Source organism: Nyctibius grandis, chromosome 1 (genome assembly GCF_013368605.1).
Source record: "Nyctibius grandis isolate bNycGra1 chromosome 1, bNycGra1.pri, whole genome shotgun sequence".
In the NCBI taxonomy this organism is placed as follows: domain Eukaryota; kingdom Metazoa; phylum Chordata; class Aves; order Nyctibiiformes; family Nyctibiidae; genus Nyctibius; species Nyctibius grandis.
In genome coordinates this window covers 101,683,321-101,701,221 of record NC_090658.1, presented here as the reverse complement: position 1 = coordinate 101,701,221, position 17,901 = coordinate 101,683,321, and the positions used below count along the sequence as shown (strand labels likewise).

At 41.6% G+C, this 17,901-nt stretch overlaps 1 protein-coding gene across 1 annotated transcript in view; it reads right to left on the bottom strand.

Moving 5' to 3' along the window:
- The window catches only part of EYS (eyes shut homolog), a 1,023,158-nt gene that overhangs the window by 537,750 nt on the left and 467,507 nt on the right, over positions 1-17,901 (bottom strand). Inside the window, 2 exon segments of the mRNA XM_068405393.1 lie at positions 6,628-6,706; positions 7,231-7,402. Of these exon segments, the coding sequence (XP_068261494.1) occupies positions 6,628-6,706; positions 7,231-7,402 (251 nt within the window).

Genomic DNA, 17,901 nt, shown 5'->3' with positions numbered 1-17,901 from the left:
GATACAAGCAGAAGCACCAACAAGCTGAATATCCTCCTGTGTAAAGACTCAAAACGCTTTTTGCTCCCTTTTTGACAGCATGAGACAGCCTTAGCTAAGCACGGAAGAAGCACAACTGCCAATGATTTCTCATCAGTCATAGCAAAAAAAAAAAAAAAAAGCAAAAATAAGTAAGAAATAATGTCTATTACTAATATACTACTGACCATATTAGCAATCTATGTTTACTATATCGAAGAGAAAAGATCCATTTTCAGTTATATACATTCCTCTTACGATATCAAAAATAAGTAAACGTCAAAGGAAAACATGTGTACTGCGACTAATTAATATATTTTTTTATTTTTTCTTCTACTCCTTCTTGATTGAAATCCATAAGTTAAAAAGCAATAAGAACTGTAGTACATAGGGAAGTTCCAACCTTCACACTCCCTATTAGATATGCAAAAGTTATAGGCTATATCTATAAAGATATAAAGTGCTTATTTTTTCCGAAAAGTATCAGACAACCTGAGAAAGTCTTGAAGCATATTTTCTTGCAAACTATATTGCAACACACATAGAGGATGAAAAAATTCAAGAGGAAAAATAAAAAAAATCCAAGTATGTCTAGGGATATATATATATATATATGCATATAAAATTATTTTATTTTTAAATTGGTTGTTTGAATCAGCTTAGTAGCCAACCTTGCCTGGCTGTGCAATGCCCACCCAGCCAATCTCTCCCTCTCCCTCCTCAAAAGGACAAGGGAAGAAACAAAACTCATGGGTTGATAAGGACAGAGAGATCACTTACCGATTACCGTCACAGGCAAAACAGACCTGACTTGGGGAAAAATAATTTAAGTTATTGCCAATTAGAAATAGATTTTTGGACAGTGAGAAACAAAGACAAAACCTAAAACCACCTCCCCCCAACTCCTTCTTCCCAGGCTCAACTTCACTCCTCCATTCCCAACTGTTCACAGAATCACAGAATCACAGAATGTTAGGGATTGGAAGGGACCTCGAAAGATCATCTAGTCCAATCCCCCTGCCAGAGCAGGATTGCCTAGACCGTATCACACAGGAACGCGTCCAGGCGGGTTTTGAATGTCTCCAGAGAAGGAGACTCCACAACCTCTCTGGGCAGCCTGGTCCAGTGTTCGGTCACCCTCACCGTAAAGAAGTTTTTCCTCATATTTATGTGGAACCTCCTGTGTTCCAGCTTGCACCCATTGCCCCTTGTCCTGTCAGTGGATGTCACTGAGAAGAGCCTGGCTCCATCCTCATGATACTTGCCCTTTACATATTTAAAAACATTAATGAGGTCACCCCTCAGTCTCCTCTTCTCCAAGCTAAAGAGACCCAGCTCCCTCAGCCTCTCCTCAGAAGGGAGATGTTCCACTCCCTTAATCATCTTCGTGGCTCTGCGCTGGACTCTCTCTAGCAGTTCCCTGTCCTTCTTGAACTGAGGGGCCCAGAACTGGACACAATATTCCAGATGCGGCCTCACCAGGGCAGAGTAGAGGGGGAGGAGAACCTCTCTCGACCTGCTAACCACACCCCTTCTAATACACCTCAGGATGCCATTGGCCTTCTTGGCCACAAGGGCACACTGCTGGCTCATGGTCATCCTGCTGTCCACTAGGACCCCCAGGTCCCTTTCCCCTCCGCTGCTCTCCAACAGGTCTGCCCCCAACTTGTACTCATACATGGGGTTGTACGTGCCCAGATGCAGGACTCTACACTTGCCCTTGTTATATTTCATTAAATTTCTCCCCGCCCAACTCTCCAGCCTGTCTAGGTCCCTCTGAATGGCTGCGCAGCCTTCCCGTGCGTCAGCCACTCCTCCCAGTTTTGTGTCACCAGCGAACTTGCTGACAGTGCACTCTATTCCCTCATCCAAGTCATTAATGAATATATTGAATAGAACTGGTCCCAGTACCGACCCTTGAGGGACTCTGCTAGACACAGGCCTCCAACTGGACTCTGTCCCATTGACCACCACTCTCTGGCTTCTTTCCTTCAGCCAGTTCACAATCCACCTCACTACCCGATCATCCAGACCACACTTCCCCAGTTTAGCTGCGAGGATGCTGTGGGAGACCGTGTCAAACACTTTACTGAAATCGAGACAGACCACATCCACAGCTTTACCACCATCTATCCACCGGGTTATGTCCTCATAAAAGGCTATCAAGTTGGTTAAGCATGACTTCCCCTTGGTGAAGCCATGCTGAGTGCCCCTAATGATCCCCCTATCCTTGATGTTCCTAGAGACAGCACGAAGAACAAGTTGTTCCATCACCTTTCCGGGGATGGAGGTGAGGCTGACCGGTCTATAGTTACCCGGGTCCTCCTTCTTGCCCTTTTTGAAGACTGGAGTGACATTCGCTTTCCTCCAGTCCTCAGGCACCTCTCCCGCTGCCCACGACTTAGCAAAGATGATGGAGAGTGGCCTAGCAATGACTTCCGCCAGCTCCCTCAGCACCCGCGGGTGCATCCCATCAGGGCCCATGGATTTATGGACATCCAGGTTGCTTAATTGGTCCCTGACCCAGCCCTCATCTACCAAGACAGATTCCTCCTCTATCCTGACTTCTTCTGGGGCCTCAGGGGTCCGGGGCTCCTCAGGACAGCCTCCAGCAGTATAGACAGAGGCAAAGGTGGCATTCAGTAACTCCACCTTCTTTTTATCCTCTGTCTCCAGGGCCCCTACCTCATTCATCAGTGGGCCTACATTGCCTCTAGTGTTGGCTTTACCTGCAATGTATTTGAAGAAGCCCTTTCTGTTGTCCTTGACCTCTCTTGCAAGGTTTAATTCCAAGGAGGCCTTAGCTTTCCTAGTTGCCTCCCTACATTCTCTGACAACAGACTTATATTCCTCCCAAGTGGCCAGCCCCACCTTCCATGATCTGTACACCCTCTTCTTCCACTTGAGTTTGCCCAGCAGTTCCCTGTTTAACCATGCAGGTCTCCTGGTACCCTTCCTTGACTTCCTACCTGTTGGGATGCTCTGATCTTGAGCTCGGAAGAAGCAGTCCTTGAATGCTAACCAACTATCTTGGGCCCCCTTACCTTCTAGTACCCTGTCCCATGGGATTTCCCCTAGCAATTGCTTGAAAAGGCCAAAGTTGGCCCTCCTGAAGTCCAGGGTTGTGATTCTGCTAGCTATTCTGTTCCTGCCACATGACATCCTGAACTCTACCATCTCATGGTCACTACAACCAAGGCTGCCCTCAACCTTCACCTCTTCAACCAGACCCTCCTTGTTAGTGAGGATAAGATCCAGCAGCGCTCCTCTCCTAGTTGGCTCATCCACCATTTGCATCAGAAAGTTATCATCAATGCACTGGAGGAACCTCCTGGACTGAGGATGGCTGGCTGAGTAGGCCTCCCAGCAAATATCAGGGTAGTTGAAATCCCCCATGACAACCAGGCCCTGTAATTGAGAGACTGCTCTCAGCTGCCTGTAGAAGGCCTCATCACCCTCCTCATCCTGATCCGGTGGCCTGTAATAGACACCCACTACACTATCACCCCTGCCAGCCTGCCCCTTAATTCGCACCCACAAACTCTCAACTCGCTCCTGATCCGCCCCTGGACAGAACTCAATACATTCTAGCTGCTCACTCACATAAAGAGCAACTCCACCACCTCTCCTTAGTGGCCTGTCTTTCCTGAACAGGACATAGCCATCCATGACCACATTCCAGTCATGCGAGGCGTCCCACCAAGTCTCTGTAATTGCCACTAGATCATAGCCCCCCGACCGAACACGGATTTCTAACTCCTCCTGTTTATTCCCCATGCTGCGCGCATTGGTGTACAGGCATTTCAGGGAACGAGCTGAGTACACCGATTTCACCCTAGGGGGATGGGAGGCCTCCTGGTCTACCTCAACACTAGAGCGTTGCCCCAGTGGTGCAAGCCCAGCTACTACCCCATCCCCCTTCGAATCTAGTTTAAAGCTCTCCGAATGAGCCCTGCTAATTCCTGTCCCAGAACCCTTTTGCCCTTACGACATAAACCTTTCCCATGTATTACGGTCACGCCTGGTGTCTTATAAAACCAGCCATTATCAAAGAACCCAAAGCCCTGCCTGTAGCACCAGTCTCGTAGCCAGGCATTAATAGAGAGAATCCTACTAATCCATCCCACGTCATCACCTGAAAATGGAAGGAGGGAGGAGAAAACAACTTGTGCCCCAGACTCTTTCACCAACCGTCCTAGGGCCTTGTAGTCTTTCTTCTTTTTTCTACCTCCTCCTTTCACCCTGAGCAGTGCACGGCAGATGACGAACGGGGGTTGTGGTCAGCTTGTAACAGCTCTTCTCAGCTCCTCCTTCCTCCTCACACTCTTCCCCTGCTCCAGTGTGGGTCCTCGCCATGGGCTACAGTCCTGCAGGGTAAGATTGCTACTGCATGGGCTCCTCTCCATGGGCCGCAGGTCCTGCCTGGAGCCTGTTCCTGCATGGGCACTCCATGGGCTGCAGCTCTTTCAGGGCATATCCACATGCTGCAGCACGGGGTCCTCCATGGGCTGCAGTGTGGATACCTGCTCTGGTGTGGTCCTCTCCATGGACTGTAGGGAAATGCCTGTTCCACCATGGTTCTCCCCAGAGGCTGCAGGGGAATCTCTGCTCTGGTGCCTGGAGCACCTCCTCCCCCTTCTTCACTGACTTGGTGTCTGCCGGGTTATTTCTCACACTTTTTTTCCTCACTCTTCTCTCTGCTGGGCAGCGGTTTTTACCCTTTCTGAAATACGTTTTCCCTGAGGTGCCACCACTGTGGCTGCAGGGCTGAGCTGTGCCCTGTGGTGGGTGGTTGAAGCCGGCTGGAACCGGCTGTGTCCGGCCCAGGGCAGACCTGGCCTCTCCTCACAGAGGCCGCCCTGTAGCCCCCACCTAAAACAAAACCTTGGCACCTATACCCAATGCAGTTGCATAAACCTTAATACAAAGAAATGTATCTTCAAGTGAATATTGAAGTATATTTACCTGGATTAACTCTTGATTATTTTTTTAAGCAAAGGAACTGGCTGATGTTAATCTAGAGGAAAACAATTACAGAGCATGAGCATGAGCCTGCCATGGTTAGCCAGATGTGGACACCCCTACACAGTCAGAAAGCCTTGTGGATCGCTGTAAGACTTGCAGAGGCATGATATACATCTGAGCAGGATGAATGCAGTGTTAGAGCTTTTAAAAATAGGACACCTGCAGCATATTTTAATCTGAGAATCACACTGCATGCAAATAGAATATCAAAAAATGAAGCCATCATCTGACAGACTTATCTGTAAAATGTATACATACGTTGTTTATTTCTATGGATTTCTAATCTATGCATTTTCAAACACCTTAATATGCAATGTGGTTATCTTTTGAAAATGATTTTATGCAGTTGTCTACAGGTCATTTAATCATTCATTCTCTTAAAATTGAGGGAAGTGTAAATCAGGGATGTTGCTGGAGAAAATATTACCCAAGGGTATTCTGTATTAGCATTGGCAACAGCTGATAATCATACAGATTTGCAATATCAAAACATGATGTGCACTCTGCTGAGCTGAATTACTTATTTCCTGACTTTTGCTTTCTGTAAAGGAAGTTGGAAGATTATATTCGAGCTAGATTTACTTCTTGTGTGAGACTGTCATGCATTTTCAACAGAAAAGTTATAGATCATATTTCCTTTATGTAATATGAAGTATTTTTAGTTATCTAGTACTTTCAGCTATATATAAAAAAACAGGAAAGGTCCCTACATGCATACATAAGATAAAAAGAAGTTTGGATAACATTTTGGAATGTATTTTTGACAATTCAGAAGCACAATAATAGAAGCTAGATAGCCCAAAGGGAGGCAGATCTTATGCTAGGCAGATCTTATGCTAAATACATTTAAAAGAATTGTATCCTGATTACACTGTTTGGCACAAAACCTGAAAAAGTCTAAACCAATTCAATACTTTCCCCAAAGTGTGGCCAACACTATAAAGGCTGTTCGTCGTTATGCCAGATATAGTCACCTTCTACAAGTTGGTTTGCTGACCACAGGAATCTTCATGGCACAGACTTGAATATACAGATGCGTTCTTATCCACAGCCACTCCCCATGATAACGCAAAAATATTCTTGAACTTAAGAGGAGGAAGTGGGCAGTATATTTTGTACACCACAGTTTTCTGTCACAGAACTCTACAGTCAGCTGGATTTTCAAATTTTAAACACGAGTCATGCCTACTTTCAGTGTAGAACATTGCATCTTGAGGTATACTATTCAAATATACAGTTAAGCTACAGCAAATGGGGCTCGCAATGCAAATAAGGTAATGTCATCCATGCTGAACTTATGAATAAATGATTTTCAGGTAATGTTGGCTTAGCTTGCTGTGGCTTTTCAGATTTATTATTCACACCTCACCTTTAAATTTCTTTAGACATTCTCTCAGTGGTCTTTTTTAATGCAGTTTCATGCACGTAACAAATAATGAGCTTTTCAGAACAGATTTGAAACAACTGAACTTCTGTCATGCATTTTCAATAAACTGACCTGTTCAGAAGTTACTTAAATAAAAATGAGATTCAAGCAGCATATTACCCTTTCCCTTATAATTAAAATAAAATTTGAAGGCGTACATTAATATTTATCTCACATCTTGAGCTGGTCCATCCTGATTCACAAGAGCATTGATATCCATCAATGAGATCTATACATCTGAAATACAAAATAGTGTTACTAAGATGAAGTTATGTAATTCTAGATTCAGCACTAGTAGTATTGTTCCATACATTTCAAAATAGTGGTCTGATGTAACCTATGAAACCCATGACACTTTTAATTAGTTTTAATAACTGGTTTCAAATGTGTATACTATGGGTGCTGTGGGGTTTTATAAGGATACAGATTCTCATATTAAAAGACGTCTTTCCATTTAAACCTGTTGGCATGTAACAGCTAAAGATTCGCTTTTAAGTATATTAAACTCTAATTAATCCACATGTACTGAAAATCAGTTTATGCTAACGAACAAAAATGAAAGAGAAACTGAGATAATGTAACAGGATATTACATTAGCTTAAGCAGGCAACATCTGTCATCTTTAAGTGTGCTTGTACTCTTACTTTATGGAAGAACATAATTAAAAGTATATTTATCAACCTTCCAATATCATTAATCTTAAATATCGCTAGTTAGGTACATTATCTTGGACATAATAATAGTTAAATAAAAATAGTCACCTTCCATGAAGACAAGGATCTGGCAAGCATTCATTAACATTTATCTCGCAGTTCATTCCAATAAAACCTCTCTTACAGTGACACTTATAGGAACTGATGTCATCAATGCAACTTCCATTGTTGAGACAAGGAGCAGACATACATTCATCTATATTTACTTCACATCTGTCACCTGTTTAAAAAACGGAAGATTCAACTAAGCTTTAAATTCTAAACTCAAACCAACTAACAGCTTATTTATTAATAATTCTAGATAAACTGGTTTTATTTATATATATTGTTTATATAGTTCATTATATTCATCAATAAAGACTATCCCACTGGAATTACCTATAGGTGCAAATGCCGAAAAGACTGGTTACATTGCTGTATATTACAATGATAACATCTGCAATTGTGGCAAGGCAAGAAGGCTTTGAGAGTCAACTTGCAAGCAAAATAGTTAAATGGAGAAATTGAAATTTCAAGAGGAATTTTTTTTACATGGTTACAAGAAAGATGAACAGCACAAGTTTCCTAAAAGAGGAATACAGAATTAAAATGATACATGTCTTGGTGGTGACCTAACTGTAATACTTATTTCCTCAAAATGAAATTAAAATGCAGGGGCTTTCGGTAAATGATGCAAGGTGTAAAATTCTTTGAAATCTTTTTTAAGATATTAACATGAGCCAGCAATGTGTGCTTGCAGCCCACAAGGCCAGCCGTATCCTGGGCTGCATCGAAAGAAGCGTGGCCAGCAGGTCGAGAGAGGTGATTCTGCCCCTCTACTCCACTCTCGTGAGACCCCACCTGGAGTACTGCGTTCAGCTCTGGGGCCCCCAACACAAGAAGGACATGGAGCTGTTGCAGCAAGTCCAGAGGAGGGCCACAAAGATGATCAGAGGGATGGAGCACCTCTCCTATGAAGACAGGCTGAGGGAGTTGGGGCTCTTCAGCCTGGAGAAGAGAAGGCTTCGGGAAGATCTTCTAGCAGCCTTCTAGTACCTGAAGGGGGCCTACAGGAAAGCAGGAGAGGGACTTTTTACAAGGGCATATTATGATACGATGAGGGGTAACGGTTTTAAACTGAAAGAGGGTAGACTTAGATTAGATCTTAGGAAGAAAATCTTCACTGTGAGGGTGGTGAGACACTGGAACAGGTTGCCCAGAGAAGTTGTGGCTGCCCCCTCCCTGGCAGTCTTTAAGGCCAGATTGGATAGGACTTTGAGCAATATGTGGTGTAGTGGAAAGGTGTCCCTGTCCGTGGCAGGGGTGTTGGAACTAGATGATCTTTAAGGTCCCTTCCAACCCAAGCCATTCTATGATTCTATGATTCCATGATGTTCATTATGAGAGATATGGTGGTGCACTTTTCTGCTTGTAATTTTCCTGCAAATCAGTGCCACACATCTTCCATCTAAACATCTCAAAGTCCTTTACAAAACAGTAATTGACAACCAACACGTACCTAGATCTCTTTGTAGGCAGCTAAGCCCCACACAGCTGCTTGCTCACTCCCCCAAGAGTGTGATGGGGGAGAGAAATTAAAGGGTAAAAGTGAGAAAACTCGTGGGCTGAGATAAAGACAGTTTAATAGGCAAAGCAAAAGCTGTGCAAGCAAGCAAAGCAAAGCAAGGAATTAATTCACTACTTCCCATCGGCAGGCAGGTGTTCAGATATCTCCAGGAAAGCAGGGCTTCATCACACATAACCGTTACTTGGGAAGACAAATGCATCAATCTGAATGCCTTCCCTTCCTCCTTCTTCCCCCAGCTTTTTATTGCTGGGTATGATGTCATATGGTATGGCATATCCCTTTGGTCAGTTGGGGTCAGCTGTCCCAGCTGTGTCCCCTCCCAACTTCTTCTGCACCCTGAGCCTACTCACTGGTGGGGTGGGGTGAGAAGCAGAAAAGACCTTGACTCTGTATAAGCACTGCTCAGCAGTAACTGTAATGCTGTGTTTTCAGCACAAATCCAAAACATACCACCATACAAGCTACTATGAAGAAATTTAGCTCTATCCCAGCCAAAACCAGTACACTAGGGATAACGCAAGAATACTCTCCTGATTTTTCTGGTATGTGGGCCAGGGGAGGTGTGGAGGAGAGAATAAAAATGCTTAAGACAAAAGGTCCTCCCTTGGAGCAGATAAGTGTCTAGAAGCCAGAAGTTACACCAGGTCCCCTGGCTCTTTGTTTCACAACAAAAATCAAAAGCATTTCTTGACTTTCTGTAATGAAATATTTACTTAAGTATCTCGGTCTCAACTCAAAACCAGCTATTTTGTACACAAATGTGAAGAGTAAACGAAAAGTTCCTACAGCCTTTTGTCATTGCTATGCACCCAACTACCGGCAGCTTTTTAAACAAAGGAATTCATGGCAAGGAAGAAGTACAGAAATACCCTAACCTTCGTCTACATGTGTGAACATACAGCCAAAGATCAAAATCAGGCATTTGCAATGTATCTATTAACATGCTACAAATAGAGTTATTGTATTTGACCAGACCTTGGCTCAGTGGTACTTCCACTATGCTAAACTATTGTCACGGTTTAAAGCTGGGCCAACTATACATTGGTACAAGTTAGAAGGCAGTTCCGAAACCCTTTTATCCCCCATCCCATGCAAGCATTCAGCAAACAGCTTTGATCGTTCATGCTCCTTGGACAGTCTCACTCATTTAGTGTCACACTCTCTGGATCACTGGTGTCTTATTTGGTATCACTACATGTAAGAACTTAAAACTTTCAGAAATAGATATTTTGTGAACATACTGCCATAATCTAAATTCAGGAACAGAGTAGCCCAGTTGATCTGTTCTGTTGTAGAAGACCTAACTATCAAAGAGGCAATTTCCCTTCTAAGTCAGTATTAGGAAAGAAAATTCTTATCTGCTCTTATCAAGGAATACTTCAAAAGCATTGGCAGGATGGTAGTACTATACAATAATATACTTCGAGGTCACTTTACTTGGAACTCTGAAGTGATTATTTTTCTTGTATCATCTGAATGGTGACGACATCTCTATAACATCGTATTTCTATTCTACACCATTATTAAAAAAAAAAAAAGTCATTTAATGATTGTAGATCTTTTGATTTTCCTGGTCCTTTGTGGAGGCTTGGTTAAGTGAGAGGGGGCATGATTTCATGCCACTGAGCAGTCTGAGCAATTCAGGCTCTGAGCAAGAGTTAGACCCAGAGCGAGTCACCTTGGACTCTCCTTGAACACTGCAAAAATGCAACAAAACAAGGACTTGGCAGTTGTAACAAACAGATAAGAGAAACAGGAAAAGAGGAGGGGGTGCTCATCGCTCTGTGTATCTAAATTTATAGACCAATCACATATGCTACTAGTACGTGTGGACAGCAAGGCTTTACCAATGGAAACACGGGCTTTGGTGCGTGATCAGCGTGCTCTCTGCTTAGAGTCTATATATATCCTGTACGTGTAATCATTAAACGGAGAACTTCCATACTCATATTGGGATTGTGTCGTTACTCCGGAACCGTCGCCCAGCACCCGGGAGCCGCGCCCTCGACTTCCCCTTTTCTTCAGTCCTTTAGCAAAGACTGTGAGTTTTAAATAAGATAGTCCCAAGGTTATGGGTTTTTTTGGTAAATGAATAATTCCAGTCTTTGCTCTCATAACCATTTGTATTTTCACTCAGACATACTTTCATTCCTATCTTTCCAATGTTGCTGATCAGAAACGGTATTAGCTTCCCATACAAACAAAAAAAACCTTTTCTCCTAAGAAGTCTTGCTTATTTAAACTTACCAAATTAGAGAGAAGGTATATTAAAGAAATGGGTAGTATTAATGCACACAGACCCCTGCTGGTTTTTGTACTACGTACTCTCACTAAAACAATAAGACATACTTTAAAAAGCTCGCTTTCCTAGTTAATCATACATGTTACTTAAGAGGTGCAAATCTGTATTTTAAGAGTTAAAGGTTCTCACTTAACATTTAGTAATTTGCTTTTGATAATGGGATATATGTGAAAACAATAATAATAATAAAATGTTCTAATGTTTTATGAATTTTTAAGGCAGATATTTCTGATCTTGAAGAAAACAAACACTAGAATAGAACTGTTCAGGGTTTTTTTTAATATATAAAATAGTTTACTTTGTAAATAGTCCAATGCCATTCATTCTTACTGCTGCCTTTCACTGCTGCTGTTTTCTATCCTCTGCATAGCTGTAACATATCCATTAAAGGAAATGTGAAATCAAATTACATTATATTTTAAAAAGTAGTATATTTCTAGTAAGGTATTTAAATATTAGTTCAGCAATATGCCAGTAGCAGATTCCAAAAGCACCTGAGGAAATTTGATTTGACTATAATCAACCCAGTAGAAGCTTGTCTGAGATACCTTAATGGCTGCAGCTTTTAATTTGAAGAGGTTGACAAATATTGATGTACTGATTCTGAAAGACAGATTAAGGGTTAAAGTAATCATTGATAATTATTCCATATTCACATGTGCTTCCATTACTTCATAACCTATCGAGAGAAGAAAAATTAATAGTTCCCTTAGATGATTAACAACTTGTAATTAAATAGATTCTGTTTTACATTCCTGACCTCCTCTTATTTATGCTACATTGATCTACTACCTCAATGCCACTGAATAAATTTTTGCGTGGACAGCTCAATGACTGCAATGGCATTGCAGTGAAAATCCATTACTTGATTGTGGGAGAAGACGACTCAGTGCATAAATTTAATGTGTCAATAAATGATTACAAAAATTACATTTCAAAAGACAAGACATATTGGGAAAAACATATTTTACATCTTCCTTTCATTCCCAGAAAAAAGCCTTACAATTATAACCTTGGAGAATTTTAAAAACAGGAATTATTGCAGTATTTCTTTTTTAAAAAAAAGCATTCAGAAATATCAAATTGTGAAGAAATAGTCAACACGTACATTATATAAAGAGATTTTCCTTTTCTGTAACATGAAGACTTAAACTAGGTATGAGTTTAATACATTCAATAGTCATAGTAAAAGAGAACAAGTCACAAAAATGCCATAGAATTGCAATTAAATCTGCAACAGGGCTTAAAAGAAAACAAAATTAATAGGTTATTTCCACTGAAGTGCCCAAACGCTTGGTTGATTTGGAAAAAAGAGAGTAATGAATTCAGAAAAATTCTGATCAAAGTGCTGCATTAGAATTAGCCATATGTATTGTTAATGAAAAAGAAAACGGTTCTTTCTTATATGCACTCATGTCTTTTGTAAAGGCCTGCATACCTCCTCTTGAACAATCCAGTAAAATACTCATAATGAATTAATGAAATAAGAAACTCTCAGAATAATACATAAATTGAAGAAAGCAACTATTTTTAGTATTCTAGACAGGGTACACTTAGGCAAGATGAATGCATATTATGCCCCTCTACTCCGCTCTCGTGAGACCCCACCTGGAGTACTGCGTTCAGCTCTGGGGCCCCCAACACAAGAAGGACATGGAGCTGTTGGAATGAGTCCAGAGGAGGGCCACAAAGATGATCAGAGGGCTGGAGCACCTCTCCTATGAAGACAAGCTGAGAGAGTTGGGGCTGATCAGCCTGGAGAAGAGAAGGCTCCAGGGAGATCTCATAGCAGCCTTCCAGTACCTGAAGGGGGCCTACAGGAAAGCAGGAGAGGGACTTTTTACAAGGGCATGTAGTGACAGGATGAGGGGGAATGGTTTTAAACTGAAAGAGGGTAGATGAGGTTCAACAAGAACAAGTGCCGGGTCTTACACTTTGGCCACAACAACCCCATGCAGCTCTACAGGCTGGGGGAAGAGTGGTTAGAAAGCGGCCCGGTGGAAAGAGACCTGGGGGTGCTGTTCGACAGCCAGGTAAACATGAGCCAGCAGTGTGCCCAGGTGGTCAAGAAGGCCAATGGCATCCTGGCCTCTATTAAGAATAGTGTAGCCAGCCAGTCTAGGGAAGTGATCGTCCCTCTGTACTCGGCACTGGTGAGGCTGCATCTTGAGTACTGTGTCCAGTTCTGGGCCCCACACTTCAAGAAAGATGTTGAGGTGTTGGAGCGAGTCCAGAGGAGGGCGACCAAGCTGGTGAAGGGTCTGGAGGGTCTGACCTACGAGGAATGGCTGAGGGAGCTGGGGTTGTTTAGCCTGGAGAAGAGGAGGCTCAGAGGTGACCTTATTGCCGTCTACAACTACCTGAAGGGAGGTTGTAGTGAAGTGGGAGTTGGCCTCTTCTCCCAGGCAACTAGCGATAGGACAAGAGGACACAGCCTGAGGCTTCGCCAGGGGAGGTTCAGGTTGGACATTAGGAAGAATTTCTTTTCCGAAAGGGTTATTAGACATTGGAATGGGCTGCCCAGGGAGGTGGTGGAGTCACCATCTCTGGATGTGTTTAAGAAAAGCCTGGACATGGCACTTAGTGCCATGGTCTAGTTGACAGGGTGGTGTCAGGGCAACGGTTGGACTCGATGATCCCAGAGGTCTCTTCCAACCTGGTTGATTCTGTGATTCTGTGATTTAGATTAGATATTAGGAAGAAATTCTTTACTGTGAGGGTGGTGAGACACTGGAACAGGTTGCCCAGAGAAGTTGTGGCTGCCCCCTCCCTGGCAGTGTTTAAGGCCAGGCTGGATGGGGCTTTCAGCAACTTGGTCTAGTGGAAAGGTGTCCCTGCCCGTGGCAGGGGGGTTGGAACTAGATGATCTTTAAGTTCCCTTCCAACCGAAACCATTCTATGATTCTAAAAACTTGAAAAATTATTTTTCTGCAAGTGTGTAATTCTGTGGAAATGACAGTGGGCAGAATGTATCTGCCCTTTCCTCAGCTTCTTTGAGGCAGTGAAGAGCACAGAATTAAGATAATATTGTGTTAGGGAAGTCAGAGTGCAATATGTCCCACCTAATTTTAACTATTGTAAAATTAATCAGCTAGTTTAAGATAGGTGTCTAAACTTGGTTTAAAATGGATAAAGAGAGAAGCAGCTCCAAAGGGTGACCTGTATCATGTCTTGGATACCACTTACCTTGAATGTCCTAGTACTGGCAATGACTGCAGAAGGAAATTAAATGGGTAATTTGGACTTGCTGCCTAGTTTCTAGAGGACTAAAATTAAGGGAAGTTAAGCCTATTCCTAATATCAGCTGTAAACATAATTATTCATGTAATCCAGCCTGCTCCACTTTTTCTAAAGCTACAATTTCTTCTTTTGTGGTGTGTATAGGACTTTTTCGAATACCAGTACAAGTCCTGAAATAAGCCAACCAATCCTGGGCTTGACAATCATATCCTGGGCTGCAACAACAGAAGTGTGACCAGCAGGTCGAGGGACATGATTCTCCTCCTCTGTTCTGCTCTTGTGAGACCCCAGCTGGAGTACTGCATCCAGCTCTGGGGCCCCCAACACAAGAAGGACATGGAGCTGTTGGAGCGGGTCCAGAGAAGGTCCACAAAGATGAACTAAGGGCTGGAGCACCTCTCCTATGAAGACAGGCTGAGAGAGTTGGGGTTGTTCAGCCTGGAGAAGAGAAGGCTCTGGGGAGACCTTCTAGCAGCCTTCCAGTACCTGAAGGGGGCCTACAGGAAAGAAGGAGAGGGACTTTTTACAAGGGCATGTAGTGACAGGATGAGGGGTAATGGTTTTAAACTGAAAGAGGGTAGATATAGATTAGATATTAGGAAGATATTCTTCACTGTGAGGCTGGTGAGACACAGGAACAGGTTGCCCAGAGAAGTTGTGGCTGCCCCCTCCCTGGCAGTGTTTAAGGCCAGGCTGGATGGAGCTTTGACCAACCTGGTCTAGAGGAAAGGTGTCCCTGCCCGTGGCAGGTTAACTGGAACTAGATGATCTTTAAGGTCCCTTCCAACTGAAACCATTCTATGATTATATAATAATGTTCCTTAAACAAAGTTTTTCTTCTCAGTCTCAGTTCTCCCACTCCTTAGAGTTCAGTAAGAACGTATCACAGTAGTCTTCCTTTTTTCTGTCCAAATACTGTGAAATACTGTACATTACCTTTCAAGGCAATCTGCTTAAGAGAATGCTTAATGTCACAAAGGGTCTTTAGTCTCCAGGTGTACATGAAATATAGGAACCAAAATTCATGAAGTAATGTTCAGGCAGGGAATAACACGGGAAGCTAAAAAAATGCAACTTTGTGCTTAGTTTCTTTTAAAAAACAGGTATCATGAGATGTAATAAAGATTACATTCTGCCAAGAAAGATTGAATCCAATGGAAAGAACAATAATGCCTTGTAGTGGTATCTCCATATTCTGCCCTTACTAGGAAAGCTTTAGCAATATTAATAGGTAAAATGGACTTTCAGTCCTGCCAGTGTTAAAGTTTCTGACATATGTAGAAAGGAAAAGTTCATTTTGTCATTCCCATCCTAGAAGGGATTTGTGAGATGTGCTACGAATACAGACTATAATAGTTACAGTAATTACTGGTACAATAGGCTTAAAGATGAAAATGAAGACACGTAAAATGGGAAAAATAATTAAATAAAAAAGAACTAATTGAAAATAATGTAATTTTGAAGTATTAGTTGTAACAAAAAAAATAACTTGTTCAATAGTAGGAGTTAGTTTAAATGTTCTTGCCAAAAAGCACTAACTCAAAATATTTTTGACAGTTTTTATAAAAAATAATTTAGACTCAGATGCTAAAATTTCTTTTTTAAATTCGACACCTGTATTCTAATACCCTCTGAACAAATCAGGCCAAATACGTTCCTGGCATTAATATCTTAGCATCACTGGATTAATTCATTACATTATGAATAAACATTTTTATTTAAACTACTTCCAAGAGCAAAATGCACTAAATTTGTAATTTGTCACATTGAGGACACAAATAGGCTGGCAATCGTTCATAACTGTAACCTAGACAGTCTGTCATTCTCTTCCAATGTGACTGTCATTTAATTTGAAACCTGCTTTCTTTTTCAATCCTTACTCAAAGTATGGAAACTTTTAATAAAAATAATCTTGCTGTACTACAAACATTATAATACAACCAAACATTTGGCAAGTTGGTGTGAGAGACAGCCTGTAATACCACAGAACTAGCACTTCACTGAAAACATCATCTGTAAATTGTTTGACAGTTCTGACTGTGCCAGATGTGTTACTGGGCTGAAGATACCACGTGAAGCTCTGCTTCACAGCTTGTACTTATCATGCTAGAAATAATGCCTCCACATGTCAAAGAAAAGGGAAAAGTACCTCACACATATCACATTTGGGGGATTATTGATGGTAACCTCGGGGCTCCCCTGCATGTCAGAGTGCTGCAGAAGGCAAGGAAATGCGACAGATGTGAAAGACAAGAGTATGGATTAATAACAATAACACTAAGATGAAAAGGAGACAGCTATTCTCCTGCTCCTTCAAATCATCCATTCATGGGAAGGATCAGTCTATTTCATACCTTAATAAAGAAACCTCAGCAGCCTTTTCCAATGCCCTTTTTCTGTTCAACCTACTTCATTAATTGGGGATGCCTCAGCCTTCTTGGAGCTCATTTGCACAATTCCACACCTACATCCTAATCTAGAGATTGTCATATCTTCCATCAAGACTTTCATCTTTTCAACTGTAAACCCAAATAAGAAATTACCCTTCTCTGCCTTCAAGGATTTTTCTCACCAGCTTCAGATCCAACCTAGAATCTCTTCCTCTTCCAACCACCGGGCATTCTTCTCAGCCTTCTGCTAAAAAAATTATGGTTTTGCATTTCTTCCCTCAGAAACACATGCCCTCAACATCCAGCTGAGATTTTACAAGCTGTAGTGTACCTAACAATCTGAAAAATCAGATACTAGACTTCATCCTGTAAGTATTTCGGCACAGGAAAGGAGGAAGTTTGAAATGGCAGTAGGTCCTAGAAATATTTTCCTTTCAACAGAATAGGGCTGAAAGCAGACACTGTGAACATAAGAATGGAGCATACAACAAACACCTCTGACTTACATGCGGTCTCTGAGATGCACAAGCATTCTTAGCTATGCTCTCTCTTAAAGCTTTTATCCTACTACTAACAAGAGCAACTCTGAAGCTTTTCTACATATTTTTGCATTTTGCCTATGACTGATGCACTCATGCCAAGTTCTGTAGTCTATGCAACGTACATAATGATTTATTTACCTGAAAATCATTCAGCTATTCAGCTTCACTACTTTAAGACACTTTTTTAGTTCATTTTTTTGTACTGCATGCACATGACTTTGCAAAATTTTATTTTTTTAGACAGTAAATAACATGATTTTCTTTTTCTAAGAAATTTCTGTGATAATCTCTAGATCCTCCCCTCTTGGTAAGTAAGCTTGACATTTTCTTGACATTATGTATTCGGATGTTTTTGTGATTATGTGTTACATTTCTGAGAGTAAAAATACTCCGCTTTTTGAAAATACAGTATATATTCTGGTTTACCTCTTATTAGACTTATAAAAAGACATATTAGAACTTATATATTTATTAAAATATATAAAACCTCTATATACCAAATACAAAATTATTTTATTGTTAGGGCTAAAGACTGAGGAAGATGGTAATTTATAGACCTCTTCAGTTCTCTTTTTTTCTAGGCGATGATAAAGAGATTTGAGTGCTGTTTCAGAAGATTAAAAATGTGGGATATTAATTTATGATACTGGCTAGTAGAAAAGATAGGAAAAGGAAGAA